Source organism: Callospermophilus lateralis, chromosome 12, assembly GCF_048772815.1.
Source record: "Callospermophilus lateralis isolate mCalLat2 chromosome 12, mCalLat2.hap1, whole genome shotgun sequence".
NCBI classification, from domain to species: domain Eukaryota; kingdom Metazoa; phylum Chordata; class Mammalia; order Rodentia; family Sciuridae; genus Callospermophilus; species Callospermophilus lateralis.
In genome coordinates, this window is record NC_135316.1 from 27093086 (window position 1) to 27110999 (window position 17914).

General features: G+C 39.6%; 1 protein-coding gene across 5 annotated transcripts in view; it reads right to left on the minus strand.

Annotated features, from left to right (window-relative positions):
* The window catches only part of Lats2 (large tumor suppressor kinase 2), a 72695-nt gene that overhangs the window by 43093 nt on the left and 11688 nt on the right, over positions 1-17914 (minus strand). For all 5 annotated transcript variants that reach the window (XM_076871903.1, XM_076871904.1, XM_076871905.1 and 2 more), the window contains exon 2: positions 16195-16734. In XM_076871903.1, the coding sequence (XP_076728018.1) occupies positions 16195-16533 (339 nt within the window). In that variant the 5' untranslated portion in view covers positions 16534-16734. The remainder of the gene's footprint in view (positions 1-16194; positions 16735-17914) is intronic.

Here is a 17914-nt window from a genome sequence, read left to right on the forward strand (position 1 = left end):
TATTTCGGTGTTCATCTTATTCACGATACATGAGGTAGAATATCATGAAACTCTGACTTGATTTCATTAGGTCTGGACTCAAAATTATTAACCCAGATAGACTCAGGTCTTGACTTTAACAAGACACAATTAGTTAAGAGTGTTCATATCATCTAGAATGGTGATGAATCTATGGGTCAGCTCATACAGAGGGTGGGGTCTCTCACAATCAGCACAGAGGAAAAAGTGAGATTATTACTGCAACCCTTCATTTAATGGTCCAGGCTAGGGGGAGGCAGAGCTGTGCAGACAAGCTACTGTTGGCCAAGCAGCCCTGTAGGTCTGGACTGGTTTATTTATCAGCCTCTGCTGTATGAATTGGACTGAAATAGGGGTTCCAGTCACAAGGGTTTTTAGAGTATAGCTTGTTTTTGACTGTGATTTTGCCCCATGTTTTTGAAGAGACTCTCCACCTTACTCCCCTTGCCCAAGAATTGGCACAGTCCTTCTTAAACCACTTTGAAAGTACTAGCCATAAAAAGGATTACCCATGAGATCAATACTAGTCTCTGGAACTTTCACTTGATGCCCCACCCCTTCTTTAGTGTATAGTAAGTGGGAGATAGAAATAAACTATCTGTATCCATTACAATTGGATACCCCCTCCCTATGCAATCAATGATCCACTCTCAGTCACTATGAGTTAACTTACAATTTCTAAAGCATTATATAAATGAAACCTTACTGTATGCACTCAGATGTGTTTAGCATTTTCATGCAGCATGATTTTGAAATCCATACATGCTGTTATGTGTGTGTAAGTAGTACCATAGTTTGGTAGATAGAATTTCATTGTATAGATGTAACACAATTTATTTATCCATTCAACTATTGATAAACATTTACAATTTAACGTTTATGCACAAGTCTTTTTATATACATTTACATTTCTTTTGGATAAATACCTGGGGAGAAGAATGACTGAGACATATGGCAGTTATATGTTTAACTTGAGTTGTAATGAAATTCCAGTCACTGCACATGCTCATCAACACTTGGTATTATCAGATTTTCAAATTTTAGCCTTTGTAATGAGTATGGAGTGGAGTTTCATTGTAGTCTTAATTTATATTTTCCCTGATGAAAACTGATGTTGATTATCATTTCATGTGCTTACTGGCCATTCCTATATGTTCCTTTCTGAAGTGTGTGCTCAAATCTTTTGCCCATTTTTAAAGGTTTTGTCTTTTTACTATTGAATTGTAAGAAGCTTTTTGTATATTCCAGATGCAAATCTACTGTGTTGGAAATATTTTTCTCACTCTATAGACTGACTTTTTGTCTTAATGATGTCTTTTAAAGAGCAATGATTTTTAACTTTGGAAAAAATCTAGTTCAATTTTAAAAGTTATAAGAGGGCTGGGGATATAGCTCAGTTGGAAGAGTGTTTGCCTCCAATGCACGAGGCCCTGGGTTCAATCCCCAGCACCACATACATACCCACAAAAAAAGGTTTAAAGAAAAACTTTGCCTTTCTCAGCATTGGAAAGATTTTTTTCTTACACTTTTTTCCTGAAAGTTTTATAGTTACACATTTTACACTTAAGGCTATTATCCATTTTGACTTAAATCTTGTAAATGATGTAAGAGTAGTTAATTTTTATTCATTAGGATATCCAATTGCCTCAGCATCATTTATTGAAAAAGCAAAAAATAAAACAAAATAAAAATCCCTTTTTTCCTTATTCAAATTTCTTGGTTTGTTGAAAATCAATTAAAATAGTAGACATATGCCTATTTCTGGATTCTATTCCATTGATCTCTATGTCTTCTGCTTCTGCCAATCCCATGCTATCTTGACTACTGAAACTTTAATCTTCTCCACTAAACTCTAGTTCAAACCTGTCTGACTAGTGTAAGTCTTGAGGTTAGGCAACTTTTATATTCTAGGTTCTTTGCAATGCTACATAAAAATACTGAGTCTTCTGATCCATGAACATGGTATATCTCCCCATTTGTTTACATTTTATTTATTTATTTACTTGTGTATTTAATTTTTGCAGTACTGGGGACTGAACTCGGGGGCAGTAAACCACTGATCTACATCCCTGGCCTGCCTTTTACTTTGAGACAGGGTCTTGCTAAGTTGTTCAGGCTGGCCTCAAACTTGCCATCCTCCTGCCTCAACCTTCCAAGTTGCTGGGATTACAGGCAGGCATCATTATGTTTGGATTAGGTCTTTAATTTGCTCAACAATGTTTTTTAGTTTTAAGTACACATATTTTGTTAAGTTTACCAAGTTGTTCTTTAGTTTTTACTTTTTTTTTTTTTTTTAACTTTTTTGTAGTGCTGAGGATGAAACCCAGGGCCTCATGCATGCCAAGCAAGGTGCTCTACTACTAAGCTACATCCCCAGTCCCAATCCTTAAGTATTTTGTACTACTGAATGCTACTGTAAATGAAATCACATTTAAAATTTCAATTTCCAAGTGTTCATTGTTAGCATGCAGGAAAAAAGTTGATTTTTTGTTTGTTTGTTTGTTTTTGTATTCTGACATTACATCCTGTGTCTTTGCTAAATTATTATAGGACATTATTAATTCTGGTAAAACTTTGTTACAGATTCATTAGAATTTTCTATAAAAGGGGTCATGTCCAATGCAAATAAAGACAATTTTTTCCCCAATCTGTATACTTTTATTTTCTCTCTGGTTATCACATTAGCTAGGACCTTCAGTAGAAATTGGAGCCAGGTGTGGTGGTGCATGCCTGTAATCCCAGTGGCTTGGGAGGCTGAGGCAGGAGGACCAAAAGTTCAAAGCAAGTTTCATTAAAAGCAAGGTGCTGAGCAACTCAGTGAGACCCTGTCTAAATAAAATGCAAAATAGGGCTAGGGATGTGGCTCAGTGGTCAAGTGCCCCTGAGTTCAATCCTCAAAACCAAGGGAAAAAAAAAAAATGAAAATGGACATACATGCCATATTTAGAGGCAAGGCAGTTGTTATTGTTTACGTTAAATGTTGATGTTACTGTACATAGAGGCCCTTTAGCAAATTCAGAAAGTTTCCTTTTATTCCAGTTTGGTGATTTCTTTTCCCTTTTTTTTTTTTTTTGTTACAAATGGCTGTTAGAGATTTTTTTGAAATGTCTACCCTTTATCCATTGAGATGATAAAATAGTTTTACTTTTTATTTTGTTGATCTGGTAGATCACACTGATTCTCTAATGTTAAACTAAACATGTATGTTTGTAATATCTTACTTGGTCTGGACAAATTATCTTTTTACTAAATGTCATTGGCAATATTTTGGCAAGAATATTTGCATTTATATTAGATAACGGGAACATTGGCCTGTAGTTTTTCTTAGTGTCTTTTGTCAAGTCTTGTTATCAGAATAATACTGGGCTGGGGATGTGGCTCAAGTGGTAGCGCGCTTGCCTGACATGCGCGCGCGTGGCACTGGGTTCAATCCTCAGCACCACATACAAATAAAAAAATAAAGATGTTGTGTCTGCCGAAAAGTAAAAAATAAATATTAAAAAATTCTCTCTCTCTCTCTCTTAAAAAAAAAAAGAAGAATACTGATCTCATAAAATTAGTTGGGAACTATTCCTTTTTTTTAATTTTCTGAGAGTCTAGCTAGGATTACTATGATTTCTTCCTTAATTGTTTGATAGAATTCACCAGTGAAGTCATGTGAGTCCATAGTTTTCTTTGTAGGAGGACTTGAATCATGAATTTAATTTAGTGTGTGTGTGTGTGTGTGTGTGTGTGTGTGTTTAAAATAGAATTTATTTTGTGCTTTGGATGTGAGTATGAAGTACAGGACACCGGTTGCTTTGAAGTCTTACAGAATTATGTAGCTAAGCATACTTACTAGTTTTTTGTCTTGTTTTATTGGTGCATTATAGTTGTACATAATGATGAAATTTGTTGTTACATATTTGTATATGCACATAATGTAACAACATAATTTTGCCATATCACTCCCTAACACTCCTCCACCTCCTTGCCCTCCTCCCCTCCCTTTGTCCCTTTCCTCTATAGAGCTCCCTTTTAATTTTCATGAGAGCCACCCTGCCCTCTTCTATTCCTTTTCCGGCTCTAACTTTCACAAATGAGAGAAAACATAGGACCCTTACTTGACCTTCTGAACTTGGCTTATTTTGCTTAACCTAATGGTCTCAAGTTCCACCTATTTTCCTGCAAATGACATAATTTATGTTTCTTGAATTTCATTTAATAGAAATTAAGCTATTTGGCTTTTCTATTTCTTTTTGTGTCAGTTTTGGTAGTCTTTGCCTTTTATTTGGAGACAGGGTCTCACTGAGTTGATCACATGCCTGTAATCCCAGCAACTTGGGAGGCTGAGACAGAAGGATAGCAAGTTTGAGGACAACCTCTGCAATTTAGTGAGACCCTGTCTCAAAATAAAAAAAATAAAAAGACTGAAGATATGGCTGAGTGGTTACACACCCTAAGTTCAATCCTTAGACCACCACCAACAACAACATCCGACAGACAGAAGAAAGAAGAAAGTGTACTGATAACTGTTTAAAGTAAGGTGATGCATGGCATTTCACTATGCTGTTTTACTTTCTAAAATTCTCCAGAACAAAAAACTAACCAAACCCAAAAGAGAAGTATGTACATAACTAAATAACAGTAACTGCCTTCTGGGCAATGGATTAATGGATAAAATTTCCTATGTGAGAATGTCACATTTTTTTTTAAATAGTTTTTAGTTGTTGATGGGCTTTTATTTTATTTATTTGTATGTGGTGCTGAGAATCAAACCCAGTGCTTCAGGCATGCTAGGCAAGCGTGCTACCATGGAGCCACAACCCCAGCCCCATGAGAATATCATATTTTAATATATCAGGAGAACTCTCTCTTTCAAGTCCTGTGGATGCAACCAGGAAGCTTCTAGCTGAAACTCAGATGCTCATTTGCTTTGCAGTAATTCTGACCACATTATCTTTTTAACAGTGGAAAGACTGGGTTGGAGTAGTAAATCTCTAAGATCCCATGAAGACACACCAGGATTTCCAGAATGGTACAGACACAAACAGAAATTCGGAAAAGTGAGACCTCAGCCTGACCTGGACTGAATGGCTGGAGAGGATGGTGGAAGCAGGACTTCATGGGAGGGGGAGCTATGGCTGGCTGGGGGGGTGGGGGGTGGTACGCTCATGTGGGATGACAGCATGAATAAAGACAATGCAGGAGAAAGTCACACAGCTTGGTGGCAGTTGGTGTGTAAAAGGCAGACCCAAATGAAGCAGGAGGTCTGGACCAGTAACAAGAGAAATAATGAAGTCTGATTACTAAGTAGAGATCAGTTCACATAAGGAAGAGTGTGGTGGTTACCAAGGAGTGGTTGATAGCTGCATTTGGTAAAAGGTTATTGAAGAATTACTGGGTTGTGGACTATTTAGAAGAATCCAGGCATAGAGAAGGGTTCTTGCAGCAAGAAGACAGATTTGAAAATCATCTGGAAAAAAACAGTAGGTATTAGGGAAAGTATCATCAATATAATGTCTGAAGTGAAGACTGGAACCAAAGGCAAGTCCAAGATAAAGGCCTCAGCCTCTCTGTTAGGAACTTCTTGTGCCAGAGAAAGGGTGAGGAAGAGAGCAAGAGGTGGGGTGAGAGAGAAGCCCAGACAGAGACAGAGAGAGAAGGCCCATCTTCCTGTCTAGAAAGAATTATGAAACTACCAAGGAACTTCTGAAAGAAGAGGGTCAGCTATCTGCTGCCCCTAGTAGAGATCTCAAACAGGTAGAGATGCAAATATGTCAGATTGGAAGCAATCCCAGAAAGATTCCAGGATACAAGGTGAGGCCTCTTGCTCAAACATTTCTAGAATAAAACACCTGAAAAAAAAAAAACGGACACACCAAAACAGTTGAGTTCAATGAAGCCATTTGGCACGGAGACAGAAAGGAAAGGTGACAGAGCTGCATGCAGTGTCCCTAAGGTCTCCTCTAATTGACTCTGAGGCTGACAGCTGGCACAGAGTCCAATTTGTCCCACTCTGCTCAGCCACATTCTTGGGCCTCCTAAATGCCAAGGCCACCAGTTTTACTATGGCTCTCTCACCGAATAAAAGCTTTTATAAATCAAATGAAGTTGCTTCAGGTTTACATTGACTGTTTACTTGTTGGCTAGGGAAATTTCTCACTGTTAATCATTTACTTCTGTACAAAACAACCTTTATTTCTATCACATGATTAATAATTCTTCTAATGTCATAACCCCAAATACATATCAAAGCCACCAGGACACACACATTCCCCGAATTTAAGCATATTTTCTTCATGTGACTTCTGTAGGAAAGGGAGCCAGTAGCTTCGAGGCTGGTAAGAGAACAATAATCTTATTATTTATTAAAATAGGCCATAGTGCCCCAAACCCAGCTCTTAGACTACTTCACTGATAACACAGGGCTGGGGTTTGGCTCCATCTCTGTGTACCGACTATCTACATAAGCCACCATAGAAATATTCTTTCGGGTTTGCAGGGCAACTCATGAGGCAGGAATAATTATTACCCCAATAATCTCAAGAATCAGAAAGAAAGACATTTGCCCTGGTGCCACATGGTTGAGGACACACAGTTCTACCATGGTTTCTAACAAGAGCCATCTTCCCTTTCTTCTTCCTTACCCAGTTTTGTTACGAGTGGCCATGTGCCCGATCAAAGTATCCATTTACAAGGTTGTTTTAGACTCCCAGATCCTGGCCAGTTAGGTGTGGCAGAAGCTCCCTGACAAAAAGCCAGGGCTCCAGTGGTGGTTTGCTGCCCTTCCCCTGCCTCTTGCCTGGAATGCTGACTGAAGAGATGCCACCTGGTGCACATGAACACGGAAGCCACCTGCCTGCTCACCTCCAGCTATCCTCCCTGTTTTACCTCTGGGTAGTATGCCTGTTGGCAGCTCAGTTCAGTTCTCAAGAGACATGGCAAGCTGGGGCTGGGGATATAGCTCAACTGGTAGAGGGATTTCCTAGTATGCACAAGGCCCTGGGTTCAATCCCGAGTACCACCAAAAAAAAAAAAAAAAAAAAAAAAAAAGAGAGAGAGAGGACAGACAGACAGACAGACAGACATGGCAAGCAAGTTCAGTCAGGATTTCAACATAGGGTCAGCCTGCCTCTAACACCTGGAGCACCACTGAGTTCCAGGGCCAGATTACCCACTGCTCATACAGGGCCAGATTTTAAAAGCTGTGGTAGCCTGAAGGACAGGGCAATGGTAAAGTGGGAAGAGAAATTTCCCATCACTTCCCACACTAGAGTAAGACATCAAGAACACATCAAAATTCAAATTATTCCACTAATAAAATAAGTCAATTATAGAGAATTTAAGATTAGAAAAATATAATTATTAAAAGAAAAACCCTCTCTTCCAAATATGCCACTAACAAAATAAAGGAATCAAAGATTGGTAAAACCTAATATATGAAAATTTCATAGTGGATGCATTATGCTTCCAGTCATTTGATTTTAATATCCATATAAAGAGAAGCTGGCTAGTGACTGTGATTAACTGATGTGGCTTTTTTTTAAGTCTGAAACTCATAATGACTCTTTTAAAATTGTTCTAAAAGAGATTACTGTTAGACAACATTTAAAAATTCAATTTCCTTGTTGGTTTCTTTTTTTGATTATTTATTTATTTATTGAAATTGTTGATAGACCTTTTTATTCACTTATTTATATGTGGTGTGAGAATCGAACCCGGTGCCTCACATGCTAGGCAAGTGCTCTACCACTGAACCACAATCCTAGCCTTCCTTGTTAGTTTCTTCCTCTGCTCTGTAAATCCACAAATGGTTTGGCTCTGAAAGAAACAATTTAAAAAGAAGTCCCCAAATAGCCTGCATGCAAACCCGAGACTTAAAACCCAGAACCCCTCATCTAACACCCTACCCCTTGCATCAAGCTGAGGTTCCAGGCCATGGTGATTTTTAACCTTGTCTGTACAACTTGGACCTTACAACCACATGACAGCAAATAATATTCTTAACAGGAAACTGTTGGGCGTGACCTAACAGGTGTTAAACAAACCATATCTGTGATTTTCAACATTTTTCACATAATGGCACACACAGAGAACGCTAATACCTATACTGCATGCATGGATAATGGGAGAAGCTTGTAGAGTCCAGGAATTCATCTCTCTAAGGGCAGCAGAAAACAACACCTCAGAAGACTGGTAGCCACTTGTTCCCAAACCAGCCAAGAAACTGCAGCAAATTGAGCTGGGGGCGCCATCTCCCCAGGGAGTAGGTTTTGTCCATTTGCCTAAATGCCCGCCTCTTTCTTGCAAATCCACCAAAACTGCAGATTCCATTGTTAACCTAGGACTTGCACCACTTACAAATGTTAATAACTCAGGGAGGAGAGAAAAGACACAATCCTCAAAAGTCCATTATAACAAAGAAAGTGGGTCTAGCCTCCGACACTTAGTAAGAACACCTCTCATAATATACCATTTGCCTACCACACAAAATCGCAGAATCATTTCCGCTTTTTTTTTTTTTTGTACAGGAGGCACTTAACTACTGAGCCATCCCCAGCTCTTTTTCTTTTTTATTGTGAGACAGGCTCATGCTAAATTGCTTAGGGTCTCGCTAAATTGCTGAGGCTGGCTTTGAACTTGTAATCCTCCAATCTCAGCCTCCTAAACCCTGGGATTATAGGCAAATTGATGAGGATTACAGGTATGCACCACTACACCCGGCTATCATATGTTTTTGAGAGCTTGAGATTCTGGGTCCTAGAGCATACTGACCAGAACAAAGCTGCCATCACATAGGCTTAAAGACTATAGGGAGGTGGATATTCAACAAATGCACCATTACTTAGTAACAAGTTCTGATAAAAAGTATTATGGGGAAATTAAGCTATAATGAGAGAGCGCAGGGGTCTAATTTATACTGGGAGATCAAAAGGCTTTTCTGAATCACTGACATGAAGACAGCCATCAAGAGGAAATGGGCATTGGGGTGGGGGTGGGCAGTGCTGGGAACCAGACAAAGTCACAGGGCAGGACGGCAGGGATGGGTGTGGCTTGAGGCCACAGGCTCCAGAGCACCATCCCAAGGGCAGTGAGAAGTTTCCAAAAGGGAAGTGACAGAATCTTCCCTTTCCAGAATGCACTCTCCTTGGAGGAGGGTGCTGAGCAGGAAAGGCCTGATTGAAGGGCAGGAGAGATGGCAGAAGACACTGTGAAGGCAGAGACCTGGGCCCCAAAGAGCAGAGGACAGCTGCAGAGGGGCTTTGGGAGGGAACTGACAGAGAAGAGTGCTCAAGGGTGACAGGGGAGAAAGCAGGTCACAAACAACATGCGCAATGTAACCACATTCTGTTACGAAAAATAAATGTGTACGCTACATATAGACCTTGTTTTATAATATATAACATTGTACACGTTTTTATTAGAAAAAAGGTGGCCACTTTTATACCCAAAACGTTAAGAGTGATCATATCTGGGGTGAAGAATCACAGGCAGGCAGTCTTTTCTTCTTATCCTGTTCCATATTTTCCAAACCTACACGAGGAACACATTTTAGTAGCTAGTAAAGACTGTACAGTGGGAGTAGGACACAGAAAGGTATAATCTGCTTGCATATTGTCAAAGTAATTTAATTTTTTTTAATAAGTATGTATTTATTTACATTTTTTTTTTTTTTTTTTGCAGTGCTAGGGATGGAACCCAGGGGCCTTAGACAGGCTAGACAAGCACTGCACCACAGAGCTGTACCCCCAGCCCTAAGGTAATTTTAAATCCTACTTTAAAAGATACAGTTTACCTTTTGTCAGGGTCAAATTTGATTTGAAAGGCATTTAAAAAAAAAAAAAAAAAAGAGTAGGGAAAAGGCAAGGAACTGCTACACCCAAAAGCCATTGTGATATGACTTCCTGTTAAATTACTGACATTCCTAAACCAAAGTGTTTCTTTCTTCCTTCTACTAGTATTTCAGGGCAGTGTGATTATTCACACCAAAAAAGTGGTTCCCTTTCCAGAGGAAGGAGGAAGAGGAAATGTATATGTTATCTAAATTCCTTTTTTTCATTAGCAAAGACCTTTATTTCAGTGAAACAATCCTGGGGTGGGATTCTGCCTGTCGCCAAGACAAAGAAAACAACAGTTTAGTGCTAATGTCTCTCTAGGTCTTCCTCAATAAAGCATATTGTTTTTTAATTTTTAGATGTAGATGGACACAATTATGTGGTGCTGAGGCTTGAACCCAGTGCCTCACACATACTAGGCAAACACTCTACCACTGAGTCAAAACCCCAGCCCTCAATAATGCATATTGTTAGAACTAAACAGAATAAATATAAGAATTGCCTTTCACTAAAACATCTATTCCAAGTCTGACACTAGAGGGGAGGGCTTTCACCTGGATTAGTTACGGATCATCTCTGCTTCAGTAATTTATTTTTCTGCTGGGATTCAATCCAGGGCTTTGTGTACGCTAGGCAAGCACTCTACCACGGAGTCACATTCCCAGCCCTGCTTCAGTAAATATTAACTGAACACATGCCCTGGAGAAGCAGCTGGAAGGCCTTCAGGATACACAGGAATAAACCTCCAGGATCCAGTCCTCAAGCAGAGGGAAAGTGAGACAAGAAAGAGCACAACAACTTGCCAACACAAGGCCTGTGCATCCACTGCCTATGAGTGAGGTTGCTATGAAGTCTAAATAGGAACAGCTTATCTCCCAGTGAAGCATAAGGAAGATCCAGTGGTTAAAAAAAAAACTGAGTCTTAAGATACTAGAACCCAAATAGGAGGAAGATGGGAGGGGACCTTACTAGCCAACAAAACTGATATGTAGAAAAAAAATCCCAGTTATGGTTTGAATATTGAAGCCAGAATTAGACAGGCAGTCAGTATAGATAGGTACATTGAGTCAGGTCGGATCAAGGAGGCTAGTTTTGAGTGAGTCCTGCAAGTTGGAAGACTGTCCCCTGAGGGATTGAAAAGTTAATTCCTTCAGAGCCTTCCTCTACCCTTATCAAGAACCTACCCCTGCTCCAACCTATCGCTAAGGTAACCTGTCCCAAGAATTGCCCCTCCCTACAGGGAGCTATAAAGTTAATTAATGTGCCTGGGCTGCTCCATCCTGCCCTTCCCCCTTCAGCCCACCTGTTTCCCACCCTTTTGGCCATCCCACTGAGCAATCCTGGGCCTAGGAGGGAGAAAGACAAGGGAAGAGGGCAAGAGAACAAAGGAAGCCTAGGACATATAAAAAGGGCAGAACACCTTGCTTCTGGGGATACCAGGATACCAGCTGTGGCCCTCTTCTCCCTTCTAGGAGAATAAACCCTGCTTTATAAGCTTGCCTCAGTGTGCTTCTCTAATGTTCAAACTTCAACATGTGAGGAAGCAGAACTCGTCACCTACAACGGGCAGTACCAATATGAGGTGTCCCCCAAAACCTCACGTGTGAGATAATGCAGGACTGTTCAAAGGAGAAATGATTGGGTTTCAAGAGCCTTAACCAAATCAGTGAATTAATCACCTGATGGGATTAATTGGTGACTCAAGGCAGGTGGGATGTGGCTGGAAGTGGCATCAGGGGCATGGCTTTGGGGTATATGGTATCTGGCAAGTGGCGTGTGCTGAACATGAGTCCCGAGGAATGAAGCCTGTGGTATATGGATTGAGACCTCTGAAACTGTGAGCCTCCAAATAAACTTTTCTTCCTCTAAGATTGTTCTGGTTACATCCTTCAGTCACAGCAGCGAAAAAGCTGACTAAAACAGTCATTTGGGAATCAATAAATAGAAAGGGGTAGCTGGGAGAAGGCCCCCTGCACATCCTTATCAGGGAGAGCTCATTGGTATTGGGAAATTAGGGAGCATGTGCTGTGGACTAGAATCTGCAGCTGGAGCAAGACGGGGCATCGAGAGCCAGCAAGTTCTGTGCAAGGGTCCAGCGAAATGAGAGAGGAGATAAATGACAACAGGATGCCCCAATGAACACGAGTGAAAGGGGGAGAAGTCATAGCAAATGGAAACACGGAACCTGAAAAAGCAGCAGCCATCCAGCAACAAGGGCAGTGGTGAACACAGGATACACCACTGCCAGATCTCTAAAAGACCACCCTCAGAGACTAGTGCACTGACTCCTTCCTCTCAGTGACACTGTCACCTGTTTTGTATGAGTAACAAGCAAGTGTGACAAGCACTCTGCACACAGGTCAGTTCACAAGCACTCAGGTGGGACAGGATGCTGCACCATCTCAAATGACTGCTGTGCAGTTCTGAAGAAATAATATCTGGCAAGTGCTTAGGATGGTGCCTGGCACACAGGCACCTGCAAACCCCAGGGCTGTTAACATGTGAGACCCTCCTGCCCACCGAAGCTCAGGCCATACCCCCTTGCAGTGCTATCAGAAGGAGAACTTGTATGGTGTGTGGAGAAACTTGTTTTTTTTTTTTTTTTTTTTTTTCCTCTGCTCTTTTGGCTTAAAAATGCATTTGACGGCCTTTGCTTATTAACCAGATCCATCCCAGATTCCCTGGGTGCAGTGGTCATTGTTTTCAGGAAGGCTGCCTCTGAATGTACATCTCAATTACTGGCTATTTTCCTTCTGCCAAATTTGGTTTTAAAAAAAACACTTTGTGGGGCTGGGGATGTGGCTCAAGCGGTAGCGCTCGCCTGGCGTGCGTGCGGCCCGGGTTCAATCCTCAGCACCACATACAAACAAAGATGTTGTGTCCGCCGAAAACTAAAAAATAAGTGTTAAAAAATCTCTCTCTCTCTCTCTCTCTCTCTTAAAAAAAAAAAAAAAAAAAAAAAAAAAAAAAACACTTTGTTTATATTCTCCCTATCCTCATTCCATTAAAGATTTAATTTAAACACATACAATAAAGTGGAGGAGAAGTGGACTAAATCAGGATTAGGAAAATCACAGCTGACACAGAAATTCAGGAATATATGGATGCTGAGCCACAAATTGGGCACCTCTCAGCAGACAAGAGGGGGACTCCACTAAGGTCCAAAGCAGGTTGTCAAGAGAAGAAAAAGCATGCTGATTTCTCAAGGGAAGCCAAAGCATGTGGGAAGTATTTACATCTGGAAGAGATTTCTCACCCAAGTCCTCCTTTAGGGGACACAACCTGACAAACTGCATTGCTATTCTAAGGGATTCCAGAGCCATGGGCCTGACCTGGAAGCTCTTGCTTTGGGTCCTCATTCTCCCAAGACCTACACTCCTATACTCCTAAGTACAGTAAGCTCAGCAACACCTCTGCAGCGTGGCACTGCTTCTGTGGGACAGAGGAACATTACATTAACATCACTGCAAATCAATTCAGTGCTTTTAAAAAACCCTGAAGAGGAAAACCTGGAAATGATTATTTGAAACCATGAAGATTAAAAGAAGAAAGAGAACTGAATGTTATAAGGCAGTAAAGTAAAAGCTAAATTTAAGTGATTACTTATGCCAATAGCAAGTATTCAATGATACAAAATATGAAATTTGTAATCAAAAACTTAGCATTCCAATTCCTCAAAGCTATATTTAAAGAGCAGCTCCTTCCCTTAAGGAACATTAACCTACTAGCCTAGTTTCCTTTTACCTATAGGAATTTCTACAAGTCTTTAGTAATTTATGTGCAAAAGATTATGAATATCATATTATTTGACATATATATTATATCATCACATAGAAAATTAAGTCTTTTGCGTTTTCCAGAAATTTTCACTTTTAGACATTTTCATTTAAAATAAACCCATACATGCTAGTTACATGGATATGCTTAATGTGAAAATTCACCTAGCTGTAAGCTTACAAATTATACATTTTATACATTTATTTATTTATTTATTTATTTATTTATTCAGTGGTGCTTAGGGTAGAACACAGTGCCTCACACATGCTAGGCAAGCAGTCTACATCTGAGGCACAACCCCAGCCCAAATTATACATTTTATAAATGTAAATTTTACTTTAATAAAAAGTTAAAAGGAAAGCATTCATTCACAACCAGTCAAGGGAATGTTTTCAATAAGCCTTAGTCCACATAAAATGGAAAGATGTCTAGATGCACATAAGTAAATAAGATACTGCATGTGAAAGCAGGTGTCACCACTAGCACCTGCAAGACCTTGGGAAAACAAGGCGCTTACTGCCCTCTGATGAATAGAGATTTAAAGTTAGCACTTAAAATACAGGAGAACAAAACTCTGAATTAAAACTGCATCTAATACAATAGGAGACAAAGGGGGAAAGGTACAAAGGTAGGAATTTTCTTTACCTATTATACTGGAATTCTAATAATCTGCTTTATCCGACAGATCCACACAGCTTCAGAGGCACCACTGATCTTTTCCTCACATTATTCGGGCTCACATAATGTAATTCCTACTAAAAATTTTTGAAAGCAAATACACCCTTGTCTGAGTTGGAAGGTATGGGTGGAGGTGCATCTAGACACTGAACTGACTGAATAATTTCAGGAGCATGGCAACGGAGCCCCTTCTATTAACAATTAACATAAATTAAATGTTGATGGGAACACTTCATTGGTATCATGATCCTTAATTCTCCTGTACTTTATTTTACCACATTAAAAAACAGTATTACTTCATTATTTCTTGCACTATAATTATCATTAATGAATTTTACCCTAATAAGATCCCACCTGTACTTTGGATTATTTGCTTGACTTGTTTCTTTTTCTCATTGCTGAAATACAACTGAAAAGAACACCAGGGCTCTGGTTGCCTCTTTTGTTTGCAATTGATTTACAGGAGAAGATTTTAGGCTTTACTGTTGGCCTGAAAGCCCCTCTGCAATGTTATTGCAATGTTTCCTTAGGACTGCTCCTTTCCTATTTTCAAAACCACTGCTTTTTGTTTGTCGGGAATACACTTGGCAGCATATTTAACTTCATACTTTTACCATGAGCAAGGTCATGCCTTTGCTGTCAGCTTCCACTGCTAAAACACTCCACACCACATTACTCATGATCCTGTGCTTTACAAATGCAACTCAACCTAACAATGCTAGCTAGACACAAGTTAATCCCAGTATATCCCCAAGTGTCAGGGAAGCCCCCTACAAAATAGCAGGATTTGTTTCACAAACATCATCTAAGAAGTATCAGTTTTCTCTGTTAAGTTCTACACAAGAGGTTTGAGATTGTCTTTGAAAACAAAGATGACACTTTTAGCATTTTCCTACAACTGTGATGCCAGGGGTAGATAATTAGGTTATTTCTAGGAAACTAAAAGTGCTCACGCCATCCTGGCTCTGAGCTAATTTTTGCAAGGCAGCATAACTACAGAGTTTATTTCTATTTTGTAAAATTGTGATTTTTAAGATGACAGATGAATTATAAAGCGCTGCCTTTCATAAGTCATTTTATAATACAATCATAGTTTTGCTAGTTACAATATAACTAATTACATTTATACTTGATTTGATACTAGTTTCATTTTATATTATCCTGATTCTCAACTTGTATTTTATTCAGGTATGTACACTGTTAAAAAAGCATAAGAATATGATTATAAGTTGTGTATTTATGTCTAATTGATGCCATCTTCGTTAATGAAGGTGCAACTGAGAAGGTAAAGCATACCGTCACCACATTTTGATGATTTTTTAAGCCTTTTCTGATTTTTCTTATTTTTTGCATATACTTACATCTCCCATAACAGTGTAAATAACTGTTTTTTAAAATAGGAGCAAAGAAGAGCCAATGTATGTTAACCAATACTCCTAAACAGAGTTTAAAAATACATGAACCAAAAAAAAAGGAAAGCTAATCCTTTCCCCACGATAGCTCAGAATAACCCTCAATAAACCCCAGAAAAAAAGGTGAGGTAGGAAAGCCCTTCTCATCATCTTAAGAACAGAACTAGGCTGGAGATATAGCTCAGTAGTGAAGCACATGCTTAGCATGCTTAGGCTCTGTGTTCAATCCCAAGCAGGACAATTTGGGGAGAGTTCAGAAACTTCTGGATCTTGCCTGAGAAGAAAAGCACCTAAGGACTGTTTTGGAGACAAAATAGAGAACAATGATACATAAAAGAGCCCTTGATTTTTAACCTCAAGACACTTCAGTGAGAGGTAACCAATTCATAGCCTTGAGTAGCTGCCGAAGGATTTTAGTTGCCCCCAACATCCTTCAAGTGGCTCCTCACTGTAACCACCCCTAGGGGAAGCCAGAGGAGGTCTGTGCCTACCTGGTCACATCCTGCATTCACCAATTCCTGCAGCATTTGCCGGTTTACTTCTGCAGCCGCGGAAGTGCCTGATTCGTTGGCAAAAGGCAACAGGGAATATCTGATTTCCCTGAGTGCTTTCTGATAAGGTCCAAACTTCGGGGTGGTTCTCATCTGCTGCTGCCTGGTGGCATCCTTGCTCCCCAGGACTTTGGAATCCAGGGAAGTGTCACTGTTTGGTCCCACGGGCAGCCCCTGAGCCGAAGACTTGGATGGCTGCTTTAACCCTTCACGGATCTCTTGTAGTCGCTGCCGGCTATTCCCAGAATAAGTTGTGGCAGGAAAAGTCTTTGGCCTCATTGTTAGTCCAGTTTCCTTTTACCATAAATACAATCTTCTCAAAGTATTTTATTATTTAAAAAAATAGTCAATAGAATCAGTTAGTTGTAAACATACTTTTCAAAACAATTTCCTTTTGAAAATTTTCTTTCCTTCAATTTTTGTAATTCCTATAGAGAACTTAAAATTCTCCAGAGTCTTCATTTTGAAGACCATCACTCTCTGAAAAAGAAAATAAATGGGGGAAAAAAATGTTTACTTGTGGTTTTCATATAATGTTAATGCTACTTTGTAGAAATGGATAATGATCTTTGAAATATTCCACCTGGGAAGATAAGAAAGAACAGCATTGCCTTTCATAGATGACCAAAATACTCTTTAGCTCTGGTCAAAACACATGATGTCTGGGCATGTCCCAAGGTGTTTCCTATAACACGTAGTCTGCAACCAAGTAAATCTCCATAAATATCTAACTCAGAGCAAGAACAGTAGACTCAACAATTGATAACACATTTTAAGTATTTCATTATGATGTAATTTCATTTTAAAATCCATGACTTGAGTATTTAGGGCTAAATTTTCTCCATAGATTTCTGGTTTGCCCTTAACAATCATTCAAGTCTTGGTCCACATCCCTCATCCTGTGGCTTTACCCACCTCTCTACCTACCTGGGGCTATTGTCCTTCCATATCTTTGGAAACTTTTACTCATGAAACTTTCCACCTTTCCTGTGACAACACAAATCTTGTCACATTACAGATGTCCTATACCGCAGTGGAAAGAAGTTTCCATATGATGCATTATGGGACTGAAGGTAATGACCTCCTTGAATTTTACAAGGTGTGCACTTAATATTTTGACACAAATATCAAAATAAAAATATCTTTCTTGTATAAATTGATACCTACATGGAAAGGAACTGGGCACCCATGAGCGATTTCATTCTCAGAGTGCACCATGCCCACATTAACAACAAGTGGCTGCATCATATAAGTTATTGGTGTAGACTACTTACCACTCCAGCAGAGAAATGGTCTCCTAATACAGAGCTACACGTTATAAAGACACTTTTCCATGGTGAAGTGTATTTACCCCAGGCCTAATTCATCTACTACTCTGCTGTTCTTTCATTCAGAAAACAAAATCCAGCCTAATTCCCTGACAGTACCCTTAGCAGCCAACTCTGGTCATTTATCAGCCATGCCAAATTGGATGAGCTGGTCAACCTACCTTACTCAGCACTCTGGGATATGCATCGAGACCAGACTTGGAGCAGTATGGTACTGAGTAAGATGATACATGTGATCCAATCTGCAGTACTGTTAGTCTCAGGGTGGTTAGGCTTAAAATTTTTTTACTTTATGATAATGCAAAAGTGATACGTATTTAGTAGAAACCATA